The sequence below is a fragment of the Pelodiscus sinensis genome, chromosome 2 (genome assembly GCF_052426305.1).
Source record: "Pelodiscus sinensis isolate ZL-2025 chromosome 2, ASM5242630v1, whole genome shotgun sequence".
Taxonomy (NCBI): Eukaryota; Metazoa; Chordata; order Testudines; family Trionychidae; genus Pelodiscus; species Pelodiscus sinensis.
Genome location: NC_143053.1, coordinates 219,416,361 through 219,439,496, shown reverse-complemented (window position 1 = coordinate 219,439,496; position 23,136 = coordinate 219,416,361). Strand labels below are relative to the sequence as shown.

Below are 23,136 nucleotides of genomic sequence, written 5' to 3'. Positions count from 1 at the left end.
TGGCAGGCAGCCATGTACTGGAATTTGGTGTTTCAAATAGTATACCAAGTAAAGTTTGGGTTCAGTAAGAGGCACATCTTTAAAGTAACGCAAATAGATGGAATCAGGTAGTATAGATATTGCTGATCCTGTGTCCAGCATTACCTGAATAGGATGTGATTTACCTGAAAATGTGGCAGAAACATTTACGGTGCACCTTATCTGTTCTGGAATACGTACAGTAGCGATTTTGTCCACACTCAGCACAGTAACATCCGGTATTGTAACTGCATGCACCTGTTGATTGGACTGACTACTGCGGCATACCTTAGCAAAATTCACAGTCTTTTTGCAGTGATTGCACTGCGCTACTTTTCCAGGACATCTTGTGTAGCTTGCAAGGTGTTCTGGGGATCCACAGTGAAAACATGCTTTTGCTGTGTTTTGAATTTGCTGATTCTGTGGTTTTTCATTAGTTTTCTCCTTGTAATTGTTTGTCTGCAGTAATAGTGGACTTTTTTGCAAAGGAGTCACAGCCTGGACTGGGCCTCCTGTATCCACGCTCATTATTTTGGCTACTGCTACAGATGACTCAATCTGGGTAGCAATGGCTATTGCTTTTTCCAGTATAAGTTGTGGTTCTAGAAGCAAGCGTTCTCTTACACAAAGCATGGTTGATTTCTCAATGAGCTGGTCTCTAATCATCTCATCTGCCATATTCCCAAAGTCACAAGTTACAATCAGACTCCGCAGAGAAGCAATATACTTCATTATAGTCTCTCCTGGTTTCTGCTCACACTGGCGAAATCTGTAGCGATTAGCTACTACATTCACTTATGAATGTAGCACAAAATAGTTCTTTAATGCAGTGAGTGAAGTCTCATATTTATCATCTGCAAGGGGAAAAGTGTAATATATATGCTGCCCTTCTGCTCCAGGGCAGTGAATTAACAGAGCACGTTTTCTTACTTCAGAAATCTCTGCAGCACTGATTACAAGCAGATACATCTCAAACATATGTATCCAGGCAGTAAAAGCAATTGCAGGCTCACCTGGGCTTTGCAGAAAAAGTGCAGGTGGGTTCAGAGGCAGAAGATCCATCCTTGTCACCAAAATGTTGTATCATGCAAGCAAAGTACTAACAAACTTCAACAGGACTTTATTTACCAAAAGTGAAACCTCTTTACAAAGCTGATGAACCCCGCTGTAGCTCTCACTCAGCCCTGGCTAATCTCCTCCCCCCTCTTCCTTGTGTCCAGACTCCCAACAGCCAGTGCTCCCAGTTCTAATAATTACAAGCAGCATCTGAAACACCACAGAGTGCTTTGTCAACCCTCAGTTAATGAGCTGCAGTGTATTCTCTATAAGGGAGCAACACATTGAATCACTTCTGTAAAGTGTTCAGTGAGAGGGCTGGACACTGCACAGTACCAGTTTTGGAGAAGTTCAGGATTGGAAAAGTGCTGGGGTCATTTCTCAAAAAGTAACTGGACAGTAGTAGCCTGGGCATAAGTGCAGGATGTTGGCATCAGGATTGTGAGCTGCAGCAGCATAGCACTGAAAGCACCCAGAGTTGTGGGGCAGGCAATGACACAAGCCCTTATTAATCTGGAATCCCAAAGCATCACAGTTGGTGAATGCAATTTCATCCTACATTGTATTGCTTAGTTAGACCCCTCTGAAGTTCCTGACCGTCTTCTCTTCACTAAATCTTGATTTTGGGTTATTTTAAGGATGCCCTACTGTCAGCCTTTTGCCAAGTTGAAACGTGTTGGTTTTCTTTTTCTGATGCAATTTCTATTCCTGTCAAGCTCTGAAAAAGGGATCCATTAAAGACTGTCAAATCATTTTGCAATAATTGAAGACTGCCACATAATTCCTAGTAGGTGGGAGTGAATATGAGTCACACATGTAGAGGCTGCTCTGATTAGGACAGATGCTATCCTAGGTACACCAGGATTACGTATGAGAAATTCTTTATACCTTTCAGTCTCACCCTGAGGTACGTGTTAGTATATTTTAATGCAAACCGTATTCTGTATGGAGTTTTAAACATTCCCCAGGGGTGTTCTGCAGGAGGGGAGTCAGCAGGGAGGAAGAGAGAACAGATTAAAAAGGAGGGAACAAGGCAGAACAGCAGAAACAGACATACTGTAAGGGGGGAAATGCAGGAAACAGTTAACAGACTCTTAAGGCTGGGAGAGAAGCAGCATGGAGACTGTAAACCAGTGGTGGGACCACAGAGGTCCATTAAAGTCCATATCTCTGCACAAAAAGGGCTGCCCATTCTTTATCTATTGGATGAGCACAGTTTATACCAAGTGTTTCCCCCGACAGAGGAATCTCGTGAATTGCCACATTTTAAACAAAATGTAAAGTGGCATTATCAGTAATAATACCAGTAGTAGGGAAAAGAAAGTGGTAGGGGAAAGACCTACTGGATTATTGAATGCACCCCTGCTAGGGCAAGTTTGTACTTTATACTTTTTTCTCTAATTCTCTGAGCAGTATAATTTTAAATGTCCTTAGTGCAGGGCTTTAATAACTACATTTCCCAGCTATCCTCACTCACTCATCTCCCCTCGCCAGAGCCGTGTAGAGCGATTTTTCAGGAAAGTCTAGCTGGCTATTGATATAGAGCCCTCTAGTAGAGGGACTGAATGTGGATGAGGAGCTATGGGAGGAGCATAAATTCACTTAAGCTACAGCAAACCACCCAATGCAGTAAAAGATCCAGCAGGCTAACGGAAGCCAGTAAAACACAATGCAGCACTGAGGGAGCAGCAGCAGCAGCAATGCACGGCCGGCCATAGAGCGCACAGGACCGAGGGGGAGAGCGCGCTAAGCTGCTCAGTATTGCACCATGCAAACCTGTCTCTGATCATTTCCAAGGCGGGTGGGTGGGGGGCACTGAAGGACAAAGCCATGCAGCCAGCGGCTTACCTGCTCTCCGTGATGCTTTGTGCCTTTGGGACCTTCTGCCTGGGTCGTGCCAGGAAGGCAGGTAAGTTACCACCGTTTCTGATTGCCGCACGCGAGCGACCTTTCCTGGGGGGCTTACCCTTGTCAGCGGCAAGCGGGGGCTGGCCTGGCAGGTGCAATTAACACATGGTGCAGCCGCTGCGGACGCGAGCTACATTTCAGGTCGGGGATGTGGGGTGGGCGGGTGGAAAGGTGCATTTAACAAACAGGCCCCATGAAGATGGAGATTTTGCCCTCGCCAGGTCGCTGTCCGAGCCCCGTGAGCAGGAAGCGCGGCTCAGGTGTTATTCCCCCCTCCACGCGGGGGGGTGGGTTATAATCCCAGCCTCGCCTGGCGAGGCCAGCGGGGTGAGCCTGTGCTTTCCTCCCTCCCCCAGGGGCCGCCTTGTTGACGGAGATGGAGCGAAGGGATGAAACCCGGTTCCTGGAGAGGGAAAATATCGTCCCCCTCCGCCTGATTCACCGCCCGGAAGACGGCAGCCAGACGGGGCACGGGGTGCTGACCACTCGGCTCCGGAGCCGCTCGGATCGGAAGCAGGTCAGGCGGGTGGGTCCCTGGTGGGAGCCGAGGCTTTGGTGTCTTGTTGCCCCGGAGACGTGTCTTGGGTGAAACGGGCTCTTTCCAAATGCTAGTCATGTATGATGCTGCGCCATGCATAGAAATTACAGCCAAGGGGGAGGGGGCTTTGCAGCCAGCCCACCAATGAGGTACCCGGGATGCGGGATCAACATTGCACGGATCCTGGCTAAGCCCTCCCGCTGCCGAGACCGACCCCCTGGGCTTTAGGCAGTAGCAAGAAGGGGTGGCGCTGGGGTAGCTCAGGTTATTCTTTTCAAAGCGATTGTAGGAGCGGGGCGGTCTCACGTAACCCCGTGGCTGGGCTCAAAGCAATTGCAACAGACCAGAGGCTTCTTTGCTGCAGGTTCCCTGAGTGTTTCTCCTGATCTATGGCTGTCGGGAAGACGTGCGTGTTCCAACTTCCTGCATCACTGGCTTCTTAGACAGTCTGGCGTTAGGTAGATCCATGTGCTTTTAAGAATATAGATGCATTTAACTCCTATTTTTAAAATAGGAAAGCTTTGTTTTACTCTGCAATGCCATTAGTGCCAGCTCAGTACCTTTGTACAAACAGAACAGGGAGAATCATTTTTGCAGAAAAAGTTACTTGTGTAAGAAATTGTGTTTGGAAAAGTGGTTGTCTTCCAGACAGAGTAATGGACCACAAAGATACCAAATACAGCAAATTAAAGCAATATTACTTTAAAATGTTTTCTGACTGGGATGCACCCCTCATTTCAAATTATGAGGAAGTTGAAGGGATAGTTCCATTGACTTTTTTTATTCCTTTTAATTTACAATGGCCCATAGGTACTTTTTGGAAATGATTTCTAGCTTTTTGAATTTACCTAAAGATAGAGCTGCTTTTATTGTTATTCCCCAAGAGGAAGAATGACATTTATTTGCAACAACTGGTGCTGAAAAAATACTCGCAGCAGTAAATTAATGTACAATGTCTGATTTGAATGACATTTGTGCATTAGGATTGTGATTAATAAGCAAAGATACACTTATTAAAATTGAAACAAATACAGTAATTCCTAAATTAAAAAAGTGAACTGACTGCAAACATTTAGTGTTTAGGTACTAATATGCAACCAATTATATATAAACATACATCGCTACAGTTTTTGGTAAGTTATAAGCGTAGCATTCTTCTATCACTACAAGACTTAAAGTCATGTAAAAAATTTTAGTCCATGTAAATCCAGTTAAATATACTATGTGTTTTGATATAAACATCTTTTTGCCTAATATTGCAAAAAGTTTCTCAGAACATGTTGTCGTTGACTGAGATCCTGAAATAGCGATCCATTCTTGGTGACTGTAGCAATCCAAGATCAGTAGTGAGCTTAATATTACATCCAAATATATATTTTTTACATCCTCCAAAGTTTGTCAGGAGAAGAAATGAGAGAAAGTTCTGGCAATTTGTGTTCTCTTTGTATGATTCAATTGTACATTGTTTTTACATAGCATATTCAGTTATCTTATACATCATTTATTTTCATCCTATGTGAAGTTGATGTTTTTGAGACTTGTTGATATGTCGTGATGCAAACATTATTTGATTTTTCAAATTATACACATTTTGAAAGCATTTAAAACTATTGTAAATACTGTATTGTGTCAGCCTTTCAGTCACTTGAGGACCCCTGAAGTTTTTGAACCATTCACGTACACTGACAGCATATGCCACTTCTATTACAAATATTTAAAGTTGCTATCAAGTACAATGCTACAATTCAAAATTGTGGCCTGTGTCTCTGTCTAAACTGGACATGCCTCCCTAGTTTCCATACATTTCCAATCTTTTATTTACCAATCCAGATGCTCTTGAAAAAATGTCGCATTTCATCCATGTTTAACTAAGTCATTATGCAATGTTAATCTCATCCCTTTCGCTTAAAAGAGAAATAATGGTTGACTCACATTTCAACTTTTATGTTGTTATATTCAGCATAGTTTTTACACCCAGACAAGCTTTTCAAAATTATATTTAGTGATCTATTTTGTTTCCACCATTGCTGGTTACTAAAATATCAGCATGCAACTAGAAGTTTTCCTCTTTTATAAATAAGCCACTTTCTGTTACTTAATGCATTCATAGACCCTCCCATGTTATAGTAGCTGTTGGCACATTGAAGGAATCGGTAATTAGTAGTGATGGGAAGGGTAGAGTAGAATATCAACAAACCCAAAACAATGAGTCTGCACTGGTTTTATATATTTTTCTTATAGAAGGATGAGTGCTACTTAATTGAAAAAAGGATTGGCATTCCTGGAGTTCTGAGTCAGCTTGACAACATATGATCTACCACACTGCTATATTTGCTTCAGGAAAGCTTTGAGGAGCTGCCTCTTTAGAGAGTATTTTTACAGCAGTGCAAAGTCTGAAAAGTGCATTGTTGCAGTTGGATAATTCACAATGCTGAGTATTCTAGTGCAACACCCCTACAATAAAACTTTACATTACTGCTGCCAATTATCCATCCATCCATCCTCTGCAGGGAACAGAATTAATTTTGGGGATTGCTTCTACCTAGTGGCACAGCAAAAGTTAAATGACACTTATAAAATCACACAATAAGTTTAATGTTGAATTATTAGTGCCTACAGTGTGCTAGATACAGTTCTCACCCACATGAGAGATGTGCCTGAAAGAATTCATAGTCAAAATAAGAAGGCAAGTGATGTATAAAGGGTTGCAGAACAAGGACACAGTCAAAATAAATGCAATTTGTATATAGATTTTAAAAATTGTTATTAGATACATATTACTTATTTCTGACTGTTCTTCATTCTACCCATGACGAGTGGGCCAATTTCTTTTAGGAGTTATGGAAGAGAATGAGTTTTGAACAGAGAATTGAAGGAGAGGATTAGTTATGGATTAGGTCAGGAAGGGTGTTCCATATATAGGTGTTCAGAAAGGCATCAAATGGTTGTAGGAGAAGCAGTCAAGTCTCCCATTATTGGCAAAGCAGAAGTAATGGTGATAAGGACAACTTGATAGGAGATGAACAGATATGTATGGAAAGCAGAGTTGTGTAAGGCCTTGAAAGTTGGGACAAAAAAAATCTTGTGCTGATTGTAGTGGAAAAAGGAAAATGGGGATCCAGAAGAGGTATGGACAGCAGTGAAATCGTCATAAAACAGTGGAGAAGGAAGATGATCTTAGCAGCTGTGTTTAGTCAAATCAAAGAAAGGAGGGACAGGGAGATATGGGTGCCAGGGAACCTAGAGAAGAGGAATTTACACTAATCAGCATGGGATATGACTGCCCGAATGAGAGTTTTAACTGTGAAAAGGAAGAATAGATTAGATCTTAAACATAGAACTGAATGGGAAGCTGCAAGATGTGGACCTAGCCTGGATGGGTGGGTTAAGAGATAGGGAAGAATGAAAAATGACTCCTACGTAATGGGTCTGAGTAACAGAGAGGTTGGTGGAATTATTGACAGAAACAGACTGGAGAAAGGGAAAGGATATAAGCAGAAATACCTGTGGTTTTGGCCATGTTGTTAAACTGTTATTGAAATATGCAAGGATAGATCAGAGATCTGGTGGAGATTTGAGATTGGATTTAGGGAAACAGGTCAAGACCAGGCAAGCAGATTTCTGAATCATTGGCATAAACCTGGTAAGTGAAATTGTGAATAGGACAGAACAACAAGAAGATACAAAGAAAATAGAGATTCCTACAGAGATTGGGTCCTCCTCTTTTAGAGGCTGAAGGCATTAGGAGAACAAGGAGAGGATGCCGGTACAGAAGACCAAGGAGGACAAGATGTTAAGGAGGGTAAGGGTGGAGTTCATGTTCTAAGTTAGGGCCCTGAAGAGTTCCTTACTGACCTTACAGCAGTTTCAGTCCAGAGGAAAAGACCACAGAAGCAGCACTCCATGGGATCTAAACTAGAGTTTGGGAGTCACAGCAAAGAAGAGAAAGGAGACAGATGGAGTAAAGAGATGGCCTTTTGAGGATGAGGGAACCAAAGTATGCTTGTTTGTGTGCTGATGGGCCAGAGGAGAGTGAGAGGTCAAAAAGAAGGGAGAGAGAAGGGGATGAGTGAGGGCAAAGGCCACCAGGAGGGATGGATTTACAGTTTCAATTTTATCCAAGTTTCTGACTACATTGATTTATGCTGCTAATGGTCATATTTGTGTTTGGCTCACCAGTTTTTAGGCTCTGTGCCTTGGTGTAATATGCACAAAGTAAATAACTGGACTCATCTAGCCACTCATTGGAAACCCCTGGACTTGATCATTTCAGGCATGGAAACAGGATGTTTTCAGTGTAGGATTGTCAAAGTCTGGCTAGCCATTAAGGCAAGCTGGGCTCAGCCCTGCCTGTGACTTAGCGGCTGTCCCTTAGGCTCTCTAGTCATCTGGAAACTTGTGATGCAGCTGGTTGTAATGGAGCTTAATAACCGACTCCTGCTGCAGAGGATCAGGACAGGATTTCTTAAATAGATCTGTGAACCCAGTTGAGGAGAGAAACGTAGGAGCAAGGAGAATTCTGGGGGAAGTCTGCGGAAGTTAGGCGAAAAGGAATTCCAGGGGAAAGCCCTGAATTAGGGCCTACAAGAAACAGAGAGAGCCCTGAGATAAGCTTCTAGAGTCTCCAGGCATGTGGAAAAACCTTCTAGGATGAAGCAGCATAGGAGAAATTCTGCAGGTCTAGGAATAGGGGATGAGAAGCAGAAAACTTCAGTGTACTACAAGAGAGGCAGACCAATGATCATTTGGAAGAGTGATGAACTGAAGAGGTAAACTGGATGGAGGGCCAGGCCATGGAAGACCCAGAGACGGACAGGCTATCACAGGGCTGAAGCAGTGACCAACAGGGAGCACGAGAGGCAAAGTCTCCTGCAACATAATTCCTGAATGTCAGGGGCCACTGTGGTAGTGAAAGCAATCTAGCGCATGGTTCCACATAACTTTAACTGCAATGTCTAAGGTTGTTGGCTTTCAGGATTGGGCAGTACTAATTGGCATCCAGCTATTTGCTATCTGCCCATGATCTGGAATAAAACCTCCATAGGTTTCACAGAATCAAGAAAACTTTTTGACACATATTTGCCTGGCACTATGTTCTGAAGGCCAGCAACCTTAGGCTGTAGATTGATATTGGCAATATTTTGATCTACAGTATGGAATGGGATCAGATGTAAAGGGGCTCTGGATAGGGGGCCAAGAAATTCGGGTTCAATTTCTGATTCTATAATTGCAAGAATTCACTTCTTTGTACAGGTTGACCCTCTCTAGGTTGGCTCTCTCTGATCTGGCAATATCCATGGTCTGGCATGATTTTAGTTAGCTGGATGTCTGTTTATCGTACGTGTGGCCAAGTTTCCCAGGGTCCTGTAAACTTTAACAGCCATTAATCCTGGTAGTCAGTGGTTTGTGCTGTTATTTAGCTCTAAATTACCCTAAATATCTTCTAAGTGACCAGCAGTGGAAGTGTTGGTAAAAAGCATGTTTTTTACGCTTTATGTACTTGTTTCCTTGTGCCAGTACCATACAATTGTGTAACAACACTAACACTTTGTTATGAAGAGAACTGATAAGCTTTGACTAGGCATAGGCATATATAGGGTATGTTCGTACAGTCATACATTGTTAAGCAGCATTGCAAGTGCTGTTTCAGTTATTCGCCTCAGTGAAATAAAAATAAAGAGACCCACTCACTACAATATTGACCACCCGTGGTTTGGTAAATTCTTTTGTTTGGCACTAGTCAGGCCCCAAGAGTGTCAGACTAGTGAGGTTCAATCTGTATCTCAATTTCTCCATTTACAAAATGGGAACTATACTACCTAAGTACCCCATCAGCCTTTATTTATTTATCTCTCTAAGGTACTCTGGGACCTTTGGATGAAAGGTGCCACATAGGGTGCCCATATGATCATCTATGTACCCTGATGCCATAGCAATGTGCACACAGTAAATTATTAATTAAATACGTATGCTAACAGTTTTGGTCTTCCTGAAGCAGCTGGGCTCCATGGTGTGAATAAAGTCTGCATGAGGCCAGAAACACTAGATATTTTATGTAAAATAAACCCACCAAACAAAATGCTAACACAGTATTTTCTAATAGACAATCAAAATGACCATGTTTTTCCCTATGCCACGACCATCCTGTTGATCTCATGGGACTGGGAGGTGCCAGGGAATTGTGAATTCCCCCTTGATATATTTCTCTGGTCAACATTGTATTCTGTTCAATATAAAAATGCAGCGTTAACAAAGACATAACTATTCCCCTACCCACTTTTTTTGAACCATATTACACAAAAGCGTGCATTTAGGAATGATAATTTACTAAAGCCTACAAGAAGACAGTTAAACACCATCTCTTAGCAATCTTTTAATCTGCACCAAGGTCATTTGCATTAAAACAACAAAGAGAATATGCTGTTGGTGTTTTACTGCATGTTAACTGCAACAGTAGCTTGAGAAATAGTCAGTCCTGCTGTAAATAAAATAAACAGTTAAATTTGAAATTCCCTCCACTAACAGAGACCCTGAATTTTTGGCCTCCGTTGGGGTGGGAAAAGAGTGCTGTGGTTAAAGAGGTGAATTTTATTTCCTGGCCTGGGGTGCTATGTTTCTTCTGTGACAGCCACTAAATGTGTTTATGGGCTGAGATGGTGGCTAATGCACCTGTGCACCAGTTGCAGGAGTCCTAGGGGCTATAGGATCTCTATAAGCCCTGATTATCATTGTGGCCTTCCACATTGACCTGTGTAGCAGAGGTTTTCTGTGGCATTTATGGGAGTACACAGAATACTTTGTGTGTCAAGTACTTTTGCAGCTCCTTCAGTGCACTCCCTTCCTGTGTCTTTTGTCATGTAAAGGGCCACGTACTAGCTCCAAAACCATGGGAGAATTTCACTTTCACCATTCAGAGTTAACATCGGTCAAAGATGAAGATTTAGTTAAATAATACTAACAGTTTCTTAGCCAATCAGTGGTTTTGATATTATAGTGGCTCTACAAGAATAAAATATGAGAGATGACAAACTATCTAGATTTCAAACCTATTCTAAATCTCCTACATTGTTCTGTGCCTGTTTAGGTATTGATCTTGTACTACTGTTGTCTGGGAACTTCCTGTTCATTATAGAAACACATTAGTGGATTACTGCCCACTGTACACAATGTGCCAGTTTTAGATAACTTGTTCTATCTAACCTTGTTTGTCTCTTTCACCATCTTCTGCATCTTATCAGAACATTAGATTGGGAGATATCTAGGACATGGCATGTCATCTTTTGACTTGTTTTTAGAGAGCCAAGCACAGTGGGGCCCTGGCTATTGATTGGGATCTTTAGATACTGCTGTAATACATGTAATAAATAATACTAAAGGCATATAATTGGAGTCGAGTAAAGAATTCACAACAAAGAATGTATCTGTCTTCCTGTCTGTTTTCTATCCTGATGTTGGCCAATTGGTTTGTTTTGTCATTTTTCATGTCCAAATAATTAGTAACTAATAGTAATTAAGGGAGCTCTCTGACTGTAGCATAGGCTAAGGAAGAAATGCAAGATTCTAGGAGTGACAAGGCAGTGACTACTGGAAATAGACACAGAGTGAAAAATAGTCTAATTTCTCCACTCTCTTTTTGTCCCCTTCAGTGTACTGGCCAGTAATTGATGGCTCTGGTAGGTATGCAGACAGAGTTTGCAATAAATCCATCATGACACTTAAGGCAAAACAAAAGCTAAGTCTGGACTGAGACTATAGCAGCTAGGAAATGTGTCCATTCAGTTTGCTGCCAGATTGTCTGCTTTCCCCATGACAAAACAAAGTTGAGTGTGTTTTGGCAAATCATATGCACTGCTTTACTGTTTCTAGACTTCGATGGTTCCTCTTAACATACATATATGAATAGCAACTTTCTTTTTTCATGAAAATATATGAACCACACTTATTTAATTAAAATAGCAATAGCATGTTTTAGGTGCAAGTTCTGCCCTGAGGAAGGAGTAAAAAAGTGCTGAAAACAAAAATTTCTATAGATCTTAGCCTACAGCAAGGACAGCACAATTTCAGCAGGATTCTACCCTTTGAAAGCTAATGTTCTGATGTGGTCAGGGCTGCTAGATGTGCACGTTTGCCAATTTAAATTGACTTACAAGGAGTATGTTTGGAATTTTATCAATGTAGCATATTTTTATTTTAAATTTTAACTCTGGCCATCTCTATATAAATACTCTTTCTATGCAAACCCCTTTCCAGAGAATTCCCTCCTCACTGATCAGATTCTCTATCAAGAACAGAGGAATTTACCTAAAAACAGTATCCTAAAAACCAAGTCTATTCCATATTCCATATTGTGAAAATTACTATCCTAGAACATGCATTCCTGTAATGTTGTGTGGTTGGCAATGCATGTTTATCCTCTGCTGCCCTATCGCGGCAGCAGACCTCAAGCAAGCCACCAAATGACCATAAGATCTACTAAGAGACAAAGGCATCTGGCCAGGTTTGTTGTCAAGAAAGCACAATACTGTACTACTATTTTGTAGACTCTATTGGACCACTTATACATGCCAGTGAATGGTGGAATTTTCTGTTCCTCACTGGGCTAGACAAGTATACTTTTTTAAAACTAGATTTTATACCCTGTTACAAACAAGTTAGTACTGCCCCTTAACACATTTACTGTGTTTACTGCCCTCTGATGTGACTAGTTATTACCTGGTGCATGCTGGTTTGATTAAAGTATTTTACTACATACTGTAATCCTGACCTTATCTTTTAGGAGAGATCAGTATGTTCCTGTTATCCTTGGGGAATGTTTTTGTACCATTCTTGATATCAGAATGTGTTGGTAGCACTTAATATCAACATGTGTTTGCATAAAGTACTCTAATTCTGTGACTAGCACTGATGTGTATTTGATATTACAAATATGTACTTTTTCAATATCAGCCCAGTGATTGCAAAATTCTGTAAGCAGGTCCTGCCTCATACTTAGCCTTCAATATAAGGACTTACGTTTCAACTCTTCCTATTACATGCTGCATATTAGGCTTGGGATTTTCCAAGGCATCAAAGGGATTTAAATATCCCAAACTCAATGAAATCTTGCAGTGTGAGGTTTTTATGATACTGCCAGTGGAGGAAAAAAAGAACAGATCCTAGAAACCATCCCTTAATTTCATAAAGCATCCATACACTTACAGCATGTAAGGCCTTAAGAGGATTAGAGATCAATACACTTTATAGGAAGTGGTGAATCTTTTTCCAGTCTTCGCTTGTTTTACCATGTGCATCATAACAATCAGATGCATTATCAGATCTAAGCTTGATAGAAGTAAGCCCACATCTGACTAATAGAATTACTGGTGATTTACACTGGTATTGGTGAGTTCAGAATCAAATCTGCCAATTCTCTTCCACTTCTTATTTCATATAACGTACCTACATGGTTCATACTGCAGATATTTTCTTATTAAACTATGCTCATGCTGCTTAGAGGTGTCTTGCATTGCAAATATTGTCATTGATATGACATGCGCTATTAAAATGTACCTGCCTTATTTGTTGCTGTTGAGGGGCAGCCCCCCCTCGACAGTCTCAAAGTTTGTCACCGCTCTCTCTACCAGGGCACAGGCAGCCTACAGACCTGGCCCCAGAGTATTCTCCCCTCAACAGGAGTAAACATGACCTGGAGGCCCAGTTCATAGAAAAGTCCCTTCTATCAGGTTAAATATGGCCTGACAGACTGGTTCATGGAGAAGTCCCCTCTATCAGGGTAAATACGGCCTAGAGGCTTAGTCCACAGGTAAGCATCCCAAGCTGCTAGGGAGCTGGCCTGTTGTGGGGTGGAGAGGGAGGGGGACCCCAGGGCCCCATTGGCAGTGGAGGATGCAGCTGCCTGCTCAGCAGGGACTCCTACCGAAAGGTGCTGAGCTCACGGAGGACAATCCTCAGCACTGGGCCACTTCCTACCGCTCCCGGCATGCTGCTCACCTCTCAGGGTGTCACTGAGCGGGTTGGGCCCTCCTGGATGGCCTCCCTGGCCAGGGCTGGGGCTGAGGCGGCTGCTCTGGAGCTCGGGTCAGAGCTCTTCCCTCTGGCAGCCAGCCCCAACTGAGTGGCTCCCTGGGCTTTTATACCCTGCCTCTCCTATGAGCATGCCCAGCAGGACTGTGGGGGTGGGGCTTTTTTGGCTAGCTGGGCCAGGGCAACTTCCTGCTCCTCAGTGCAGGGTAGAGACACCCCGTCACACACCCTCCCCTTTAAATGGGTGGCAGTCCCCTGCTCTGGCTGAAATCTGCATTTACGTGGTCTTTTCCCGGCCGGTGGGCCAAACTGAAGTCATATGGGCCGCAAGGACAAGTACCATCTCATGATCCTGGGGTCGGTCTCTTTCATGCTGTGCAACCATCTCAAAGGAGTGTGGTTGGTCACTAATTGGAAAGAGTTCCCTAGTAGATAGTACCTCAACATGTCGGCTGTCCATTTCACCTCCAGCACTTCCTTTTCTATGGTTAAGTACTTCTGTTCATGCGGAAACAGCTTTCTATTCATATAAAGTACAGGGTGTTCTTCTCCATCGACCTCCTGGGGTCTGGGATTTGCCCTCTTGGATGTGTCAGTGTGCAGAATAAAGTGTTTTGAGAAATCTGGGTGTCACAGGACTGGGGCCTTAGATGGTCCTTCAAGGTCTGGAAAGCTCTCTCGCATTCTTGAGACCACCGTATCTTCCTAGGTTCTGAACCTTTAGTTAGATCGGACAAGGGTGCCACTAGCATTGCGAAGTCAAGCACGAAGCATCAGTATTATCCCGTAGTCCCAAAAATTGGCATACCTGCTTCTTAGTTGTAGGAGTTTTCCATTCCTTCAGGACTTGTACTTTGTCTACTCGTGGGCGCAGGGTTCCCCGGCCGTCTGTGTACCCCGGGTAGGTAATCTCTCAGCTCCCCAAATGACATTTCCCTGGGTTTGCTGTGAGACCTACTTCTCTCAGGATCTTTAGCACAGCTTCCAGGTGTTGGGGGTGTTTACGCCATGTCCAGCTATAGACCACTATATCATCTATATATGCGGCTGCATATAGGTGGTGAGGGCGTAACAGCAGGTCTGTCAACTGCTGGAATGTAGCCACAGCCCTGTGTAACCCAAAGGGCATAGTAACAAACTGGTATAGTCCAAAGGAAGTGGGAAGGCTGTCTTCTGCTTAGAGTTCGATGTTAGGAGGATCTGCCAGTATCCCTTTGTCAAATCCAAAGTAGAGATGTATCTCACGTTGCCCAGTCTCTCTAATAACTTGTCGACCCGTGGCATTGGGTAGGCATCAAACCACGATATAGCATTTACTTTGTGAAAACTGATACAAACCGAATTGTCCCATCCGATTTTGGGACAAGCATGATGGGACTTCTTCATTCACTGCGGACTCCTCTCCCACTCCCCTCCCTATCATCACTTGAAGTTCCTTCTGGACTGTCCCCCACGTCTTCTTGGGTAGCAGCCGATGTTGGTCCCAGACTTTGTGGCCCAGTAGGGTGGTGATGTGGTGGCTGACTACGCTGGTTCACCCAGTTTGAGGAGATAGGACATGGGAGTAGGTCTGGACCAAGTGTTGTAATTCTTCCCATTGTTCCTGGCCCAACTACTCTCCCATGATGACTTGGGGTGGAGTAGGGGAATCCTCGATTAAAGGTCCCAACTCCAAGTCTGGCAGGTATGGGGAGATCAACAGGCCTTCTTGCGTCTTCCACTTCTTCAAGAGATTCACATGATATGTCCATACTTCCCTCTTCCTCCCCATCAGTCCCACTTTGTAGTCCACCAGTACCATGCGTCATACCACCTCAAACAGACCCTGCCACTTCACTAGGAGTTTGAACTTTTCGAGGGCAGCAGGAGGAGGACATGGTCCCGTGGCTCAAAAGTCCAGAGCTTCACCCCTCGATTATAATGCCAGACTTGTACCTCTTGTGCCTGTAAGAGATTGGCTCGGGTGAACTCCTCTGACTTCTGCAGGCGCTTCCTGAGCTGCAATACATAGGGGATGGTGCCCATGACCCAGGACTCCTGATCTTCCCAGTTCTCTTTCAAGAGGTTGAATATCCCCCCCGAGGTTGTTGTCCATCATGGAACTCAAATGGTGAAAAGCCTGTGGATGCCTGGGGTACCTCGTATACCAGTTGCAGGGGTCCTCCACAAACTTCCAGAGCATTGATTTTAACGTTTGGTTAAAATGTTCCACCAAGCTATCTGTCTGGGATGGTACACTGTGGTTCTGAGGGCATGGATATTCAGTAGCCGACACAGCTTGGCCATCAGCCTGGAAGATATGTTTATTCCTGGGTCAGTCAAGATCTCTTTCGGTATCCCAACCTGGGAAAACAACTTTAGAAGCTCTGACGCTATGGTGGGGGCGGTGGTATTCCGTAACGGCACAGCTTTGGGGTACCTGGTTGCATAGTTCACCACGATGAGGATGTATTGGCATCCCAAGCTCACTTTCTCTAAGGGCCCCACCAGGTCTAGGTCAGTCTGTTCAAAGGAAACCCATCCATGGACAACACCATCAATGGGGCCTTTGGTACTCCCTTCGGGTTGGTCCTCTGGCATTTGGGGCATGACTCACAGAAGTCACGTACCTCGCGGTGGTTACCCAGCCAAAGGAATCTCTGGACCACCTGTTGCTGGTTCTTCTCCCGCCCCAGGTGTCCGGCCTAAGGGTTTGCATAGCCCAGTTGCAGCACACCTCTCCTATATTTGGTAGGGACTAGGAGCTGCCATAACTCCCCCTTTGTTAGAGGTGATTGGCACATACCTGAAACTGTGGCTCTTGGATTCTAGGTGGGTATCCTTTCCTCTCTTCCTCCGACTTTCTCACTTGCTCCCAGGCCCAGGTCAGCATCGCGCCCTCTCTTAGCTCTCTCATGAAGTCCACACTGGTATCCAGCCATTCTATTCCACTCTCTTTGGTGGATTTGTCTGTGGGCTCCCACTGGTGGGATGTCCCTGCTTCCAGGGTGGGTTCCTCTTCCAGCTCAGGGCAGTTCCCTTGGGCCACCATATCCCAACTTTTCAGGCATTGACCTGTTTCCTGGGGTTCTTGCTGGGTCCATTCCTGGAGTAACCTGTGGAAACCTCACCAATCTTGGCCCAGTATCACTGGGTAGACCAACCTCAGGGCTAGCCCCACACAACAAACCCCTTCCTCATGGGGGTCAGCTAGCCGCACCCAGGCTGTCAGTTAAAACTGCATGCCCCCATGCACGCACTGCAATTGGATGGGACCTCCTGCTGATTCAGGGGCTTCTACCAGGTCTGCCCGACCCAATGTTTGGCTTCTTCCAGAGTCCACTAAGGCAGTGACCAGGGTCCCCTCCATCCTCAATTCAGCTAGTACCTTGGGGGCCCCTCCCCCTCTGTCAACAACTGTCCATAGCTACAGTGCATAAAGGGGCATTTGTGACAGAAGTATCCCTCCTGTCTGCACTCATAGCATCTGCCCGGTCTAGCTTCCCTTGCTGCCCCCGACAGTTCTCCTTCCTCCTCCTGCAGATGGGGCGTTGGTCCCCTACCTTGCTGGAGGCCAGCAGTTGGTGGCTTCCTTAGCCCCTCTCTAGGCCGTGGTTGCTGGGTATTACCCTTGGGGACTCGTGGTTCCTTCAGTTTGGGGGAAGGTCCCCCCCTTAGCCTTCTGAGTTGGTGAGCCCCTGGTACTCTTGCCTCCCTCCTTGGGATCCTCGGCCACCAAGTTGTCCTCCATCAGGGACATGGCCTCACTCAGGATCCTAGGGGGTATTGCCTCACCCACCTTTGTCCCCTGGTGGGGAGGATTTGGATGAATTGTTCCACAATTCCACAAATTGTTCCATCATTGTTCCAGTTCAACCCACTGCCAACAAAGGTCCCGGAGCTTCTGAGCCACGGCCCATGGCCTGGCCCCTGGTGGGTATCACTCCTGGCGGAACCGCTGGTGGTACATCTCCAGACTGTCACCTGCCTGGTCTAGAATAGCCGCCTTTACCTGGGGATAATCTAGAGTGTTGTGTGGGGGGGGTCTAAGTTCTGATTAACCAGCTGCACCGGTCCTATCAAATAGGGAGCCAGTTTCGTTGCCGAGTGTTCTGCTGGCCACTTGATGGCCATGGCAACCCACTTGAAAGTGACTAAAAAGGCTTCTGGATCTTTGCCCAATCACATCTTGCTCAGGCTGATGGGCAGGCACTTGGGGTCCCTCAGAATCCCCTCCCTGGCCATGCTAGTATCTGGGGAAGGAGCTGCCGGCTCCTACATCATCAGCTGCCGGAGCCACCAGTCCTGTTGAGCCCGCTGCTGAGCGGCCAATTCCCTGAGCAGCCATTCCCGCTGCTGGTTTGCCTGTTGGGCAGTCAGTTGTAGTAATTTGCTCTGTTGCTCCTGTGCTTGGGCTGCCTGCTGCCATTGATAATCTAGCAGCTACTCAAAGAGTTTCCTGGGATCCATATTCATGACTGTTCTTGGCCTACCTTCCTTTGGGTACGTCTAGACTACATGCCTCTGGTGACAGAGGCATATAGATTAGACTACCCGGCATAGGAAAATGAAGCGGCGATTTAAATAATCGCCGCTTCATTTAAATTTACATGGCTGCCGCGCTGAGCCGATCAGCTGTTTGTCGGCTCAGCGCGGTAGTCTGGACGTTCCGCGGTCGACATCAAAGGCATTTGTCGACCTCCCAGGTATGCCTCCAGGTATGCCTCCTGGGATGCCTCCAGTCCTCTCTGAATCTGGTTCCCCTATGGATCAGAAGCAGGAGGCTACAGGTCTCTCTCCTTTTCCTCATGGACACAGCATGCTTCTGCTTATAGGAAGTTCCACCGTGGGCTACTTTCAGATAATTTCTGACACCTCATCCAGCCACTGGTCTAAACCCAAATCCATATCTGAAGATGGATAACTTAACTACCTAAAAGGGCCAGCCTATCCTGTGACAATGGGCTATAGATGATATTTCCTATCTTCCTTCGTTCTACTTCCTGCAAATTGCAAACACTAGGCCAACTGAGATTGTGCATGTGTGTGTGTATCCTCTCAATAAAAAGAACACAAAGGAAATCTAACAAGTTTGCATGTAATGGGTGTGATATCAAAAACTTGCGAAACCATGAGCTAGCAAATCCTCATTTTATCCATAGAGAGATTACAGTGACCTTCTCTGGACCCCTCTCCATTGGGTATGATCTCTTCTATTTTCAATCTCAACATTTTTCTGTGCTTCAAACATCACATCAGTTTGCCAGTTATGCAGAGGCAAAACTTCCAGACAGGGAAGCAATTCTGTTTGTTTTTTCCTTTTGTTTTCTCATTGTCTTCTGGGATGGCTTGTAGAACTACCGGAAGACTGTTTGGAGCATGTGACCCAAAGGCAGAGGGAGTATGAGCCTTTGGTTTTTATGGTCACAGCTGCTCCTTGCTGGGCACTAGTGAAACCATCTTTGTGTGTTTAAGGCAAGAGACTCATTGATGACTGTGGGGAGAATTTTTTCAAGGAAGGGAGAGAGCAATGACAGTACCATGAGCCCAAAGGAGACTAGAATTGGCTGCCTCTTTTGAGACCAAGCTCACTGAAGTGAGGATTTTTGCAGCAGGAATACTGAGTCCTGCACAATCTTCTTGGTCCATTAGTGGGAGGACTCATCTGAAGGGAAACTTAATTTTCTGCAGAAACTTTACAGTCAAACAAAAGAGAAGGAAGCTTAGTGGCATTATGTCCAAGCAAACAGACCAGACTGGAACTTTTCAAACCATGTTGTATGTTTGTATAATATGCATTCATTGTCACCTTCTGAAATGTATTCTGGAATAATTGCTAGAACAGAAGTTCTGAAAAAGTGACACTTGTGCTGGAAATTGAAGTTAAAACCGTGTCTGCTAAAATTAATGATAAGTAAAAGTATGTGACAAAAGGAAGGTAAGCAGACAGCAAGGAAAACAGGAAATTAGTGATAGAACAATTTTACTAATAGAGCAAAACAAAGGAGCAGCTTGAAAATTGGATCCAGTCAAGGAAAGTCAGCATATTAGGCATAGCTGCTGGGAATGAGCCAACAGAGAATGCCTTTTGGTGACCTTTACAAAAACTTTACTGGCTATATTTTCCTATTCACCTTCAATGTGTGCTTTGGCTCTGAAGATGGACCTTATTATGCCACCCTTATTCATGCTGAGTTGGGCCTTATTTCAGTGAGACTGTTTGTTTGCAGAGTAAGGCATTGCTCAGCATTACTTAATCAGGATCTAGCCCAAGAGCTGACAACACATTCACTCGGAAGGTACTTTGGCAGTCTCTGTTACCTTAAAGTGACATTCTACAGTGAAAATAAGCACAAGTCCCTTAACTTTTTCTTTTAACTTTGATTAATTAAGAACAAGAACAAATAACGTAAATTGGAAATCAACAAGTTTAGGCTTGAAATTAGATGAAGATTTCTAACCATCAGAGGAATAAAACTCTTTGAAACAACTTTCCAATGGGAGTAGTGAGGACAAACAAACCTAATTTGTTTAAAGACAGAGCTTGATAAGTTTATGGAAGGGATGCTTACAAAGTTGCTTACAAAGGCATATAGCCCATCTGGGCCTGCTATTAGCAAATATCTCTGATGACTGATAATGGGACACTAGATGCAAATGGCTGAATTACTATATAGAAATGTTTCTCAGGCTGGTAGGTCTCCATATGTTCAAGGTCTGACTGATTGCCATGTTTTGGGTTGGGAAGGAATTTTCCTCCATGTCAGATTGGCAGAGGCACCGAGCATTTTTCATCTTCCAATGTAGCATAGGGCACTTGAGCTGAACTAGAGTAAATGGTGAATTTTCTTTAATTTGAAATCTTAAAATGAAGACTTGAAGACTTCAGTAACCCCGCCAGAGATTAGGGGTCTATTACAGAAGTGCTTGTGTGAGGTTCCGTGGCCAGTGATGTGCAGGAAGTCAAACTAGATGATCATGATGCCCCCTTTTGCCTTAAAGTCCTAAAGATCAGGCTTTGTTTGCTGTGCCTCTCCTTCTACTGTCTTAGAAGTTTTATCTTCAATAGTATTCAAAATCATTTTGTATTATATAATTATGACAAAAACTAGAAGCTCTCAAACTGACCCTGGGTTAATCTTCTTGTAACATATTTCTATCTTGAAAATTTTTCATCCAGGGCTTTTCTTTGTTCCCTATTCTGAATCTAGTACTTCATTCATCACATCATATTACAGCGGTGGGCAATAATTGGATGTGGTTTGCCAGGGTTAGCCCCTGGTGGGCTGCCACAGCTGTATTTATCTGCACCTATGCAGGTACAGGTGCTTGAAGCTCCTGTTGGGTGTGGATCACCGTTCTTAGCAGGAAGCAGTGTCCTTGTCTGCACCGCTTCTCACAGCCCCCATTGGCTGGGAATGGAGCCAGTCAACAGAATCAGTAATTGGAGATGCAGGTAAATACAGTGGTGGTGGCCTACCAGGGGCTAACCATGGCAAACTACCACTGTTTTATTACCCATCCCTACCATATTATGCTTTATTTCATGATTTTTTTTTTGCTCTTGTGTTTTATCTGTGATGTGGAACCTTGTCAAATGCACTTTGAAAAACTTAAGGGTACAACATCCACTGAATTTCCCTGTCATGGCAGTGATATATTCAAAGACATCTAGCAGATTAGATAAGCGCCATCGCTCTCATACCTGAATCATTGCCTGCCCCCCCGATTAGAGTTTGCTTTTCCAGAAGGTCTCCAGGCAAATCCCTTGAAGAGCTTTTCCACAACAAAAGTTACTCTAATTGGTCTCAGAGGGATGTGAAAATTTTATAATTAAATTAATACAACCTCTATAAATGAACTAAAATCACTTTTCTAGACATAAAGTTGTCATGAATGTAAAGTTCAATATCTCAGGATTTACCAAAGCTAGAAACAAGTGCTTAGGAAGTGGAGAATTGCCCATTTAAGTTATATAAAGCTGCCTTTTTAACTCTGGAGGGTCATGAGAAGTCTGAAATTAAACCTGTCAGTAGTGGAAGAGTGAATATTGCCTCACCCTAGCTCTTGGGGCACATTTATTTAGGGTAGTTGTGGGAAGGATCTTACATTTTTTGGGGAGGGAGAAATAGTTTTCTGAGTTTATTTATTATAAATAGTGACCGAATCTACTCAGTGGTCTGGAAAGCTAGTTTAAGTGAAATGGTGTATGGCTGCTTAAAATCTGTCACCACCAGCACCACTTAAATGCTGCCCATACGGTAGTGACATCCGTGTGATGAATAGTATCGATCATGTAATTTTGGCTGCTTCATCACTCTTTTGTCACTGCTTCCACTCTTTTGTCTCTTTTGTCTCCCCTAGGACTCATTATTTCAACCCACTGAACAAGTTTAAGCAGCCTCTAATTTAATAACCCAAAACAATTTAAAAAACACTTTTCTACCACTAGAAAAAATAGTTTTTCCAATGCTTTCCTTGCTCCTAGCTCCGGAAAGCCATTGATTGCGTGATGTCTGTATGGAAAAAAGCGATTTTAGAACTCAGGACCAGATCTTCAGCTTTTGTAAATTGGCAAAGTTCTGCTGAAGCCAATGGAGCGATGTCAATTTGCCACTAGCTGAGGATCTGGCTGATAATGATTCTCTCTCCCTCTGAGAAAAGCCATGGTTAGAGATACAAAACTGTGGTCCAGTTTTAACAAAGCAAACAAACGAAAAACCCTTTTAAATCATCTTTCTAATTTCTAGTTTTTCTGCAATGTGTGTGGCAAGTTCCCTGCTCCGGAGTTATGAACATCCCCACTTACTTGAGCTGGTGGCCCGCAGAGTTATAAACATCCCCACTTACTTGAGCTGGTGGCCTGCAATGTTCAGAGCCTCACCTCAACTGGCCACTCTTTCTGGGGCCAATGCCTTCTTGAGGTCATTCTGCAGTATAACTGCCCCCCTGTGGACATTGCAGAGCATAACTGTCCCTCCTGTCAACCCCCTTTCTTCCTGTGTTATGGGAAACAGTCGGATTCCAGGCTCATCCTGTTGTCCTGGCACAACCAAACTTTTACTTGGCTTTTATGTTAGTATCAGAGGAAGCTCAGATTTGGTATTCCTAACTCTTACCATTTAGGAGGAGCTCTTGAACAAATGGACTCACAGATGGATGGACAGACAGACAGACACATTTCTAAAATACATAGTAAGATTGTAATCATCCTAATTTAGAGATAGATTAGTAATACTTTATTTAATTGTAGGCAAGCTGTTAGCATGGTGGTTCTGGGACTTCTAGATAGTTCTAGTGCTGGAAGTTCATTACAATGGCATTTCCTATTTCTGAATTATGCTCATACACTACGTATGTTAATATATGTGCTTCATCCTTGTGTCAGTGGAACTCCATTTCTGTGATTTAGTTGTCATATATTGATATGTCAAATCTATGATTGTTAAAAAATATTTTGGTTTTCTGGGGAAGTTGCTTTGTTTGAGAACAGAATAACATAATTGATTATCTTGCTTCTGTGGTTGAGAAGAGCCCTTGCAGGTGCTTTTCTTATAACTGTTTCCAGAGTTAGATGGCATAAAAGACTCCATTGATTTACTTCCCTTTAGTTC

At 43.8% G+C, this 23,136-nt stretch overlaps 1 protein-coding gene across 5 annotated transcripts in view; it reads left to right on the top strand.

Annotated features, from left to right (window-relative positions):
• The first annotated feature begins 1,339 nt into the window (after positions 1-1,339).
• The window catches only part of ADAM22 (ADAM metallopeptidase domain 22), a 201,788-nt gene continuing 179,991 nt past the window's right edge, over positions 1,340-23,136 (top strand). For 2 of the 5 annotated variants that reach the window (XM_075922419.2, XM_075922416.2), the window contains exons 1-2: positions 1,347-2,983; positions 3,339-3,499. In XM_075922419.2, the coding sequence (XP_075778534.1) occupies positions 2,905-2,983; positions 3,339-3,499 (240 nt within the window). In that variant the 5' untranslated portion in view covers positions 1,347-2,904. Of the gene's footprint in view, positions 2,984-3,338; positions 3,500-23,136 lie in introns of all 5 variants that reach the window. The other 3 variants (XM_089776712.1, XM_075922423.2, XM_075922422.2) reach the window with 3 other exon arrangements.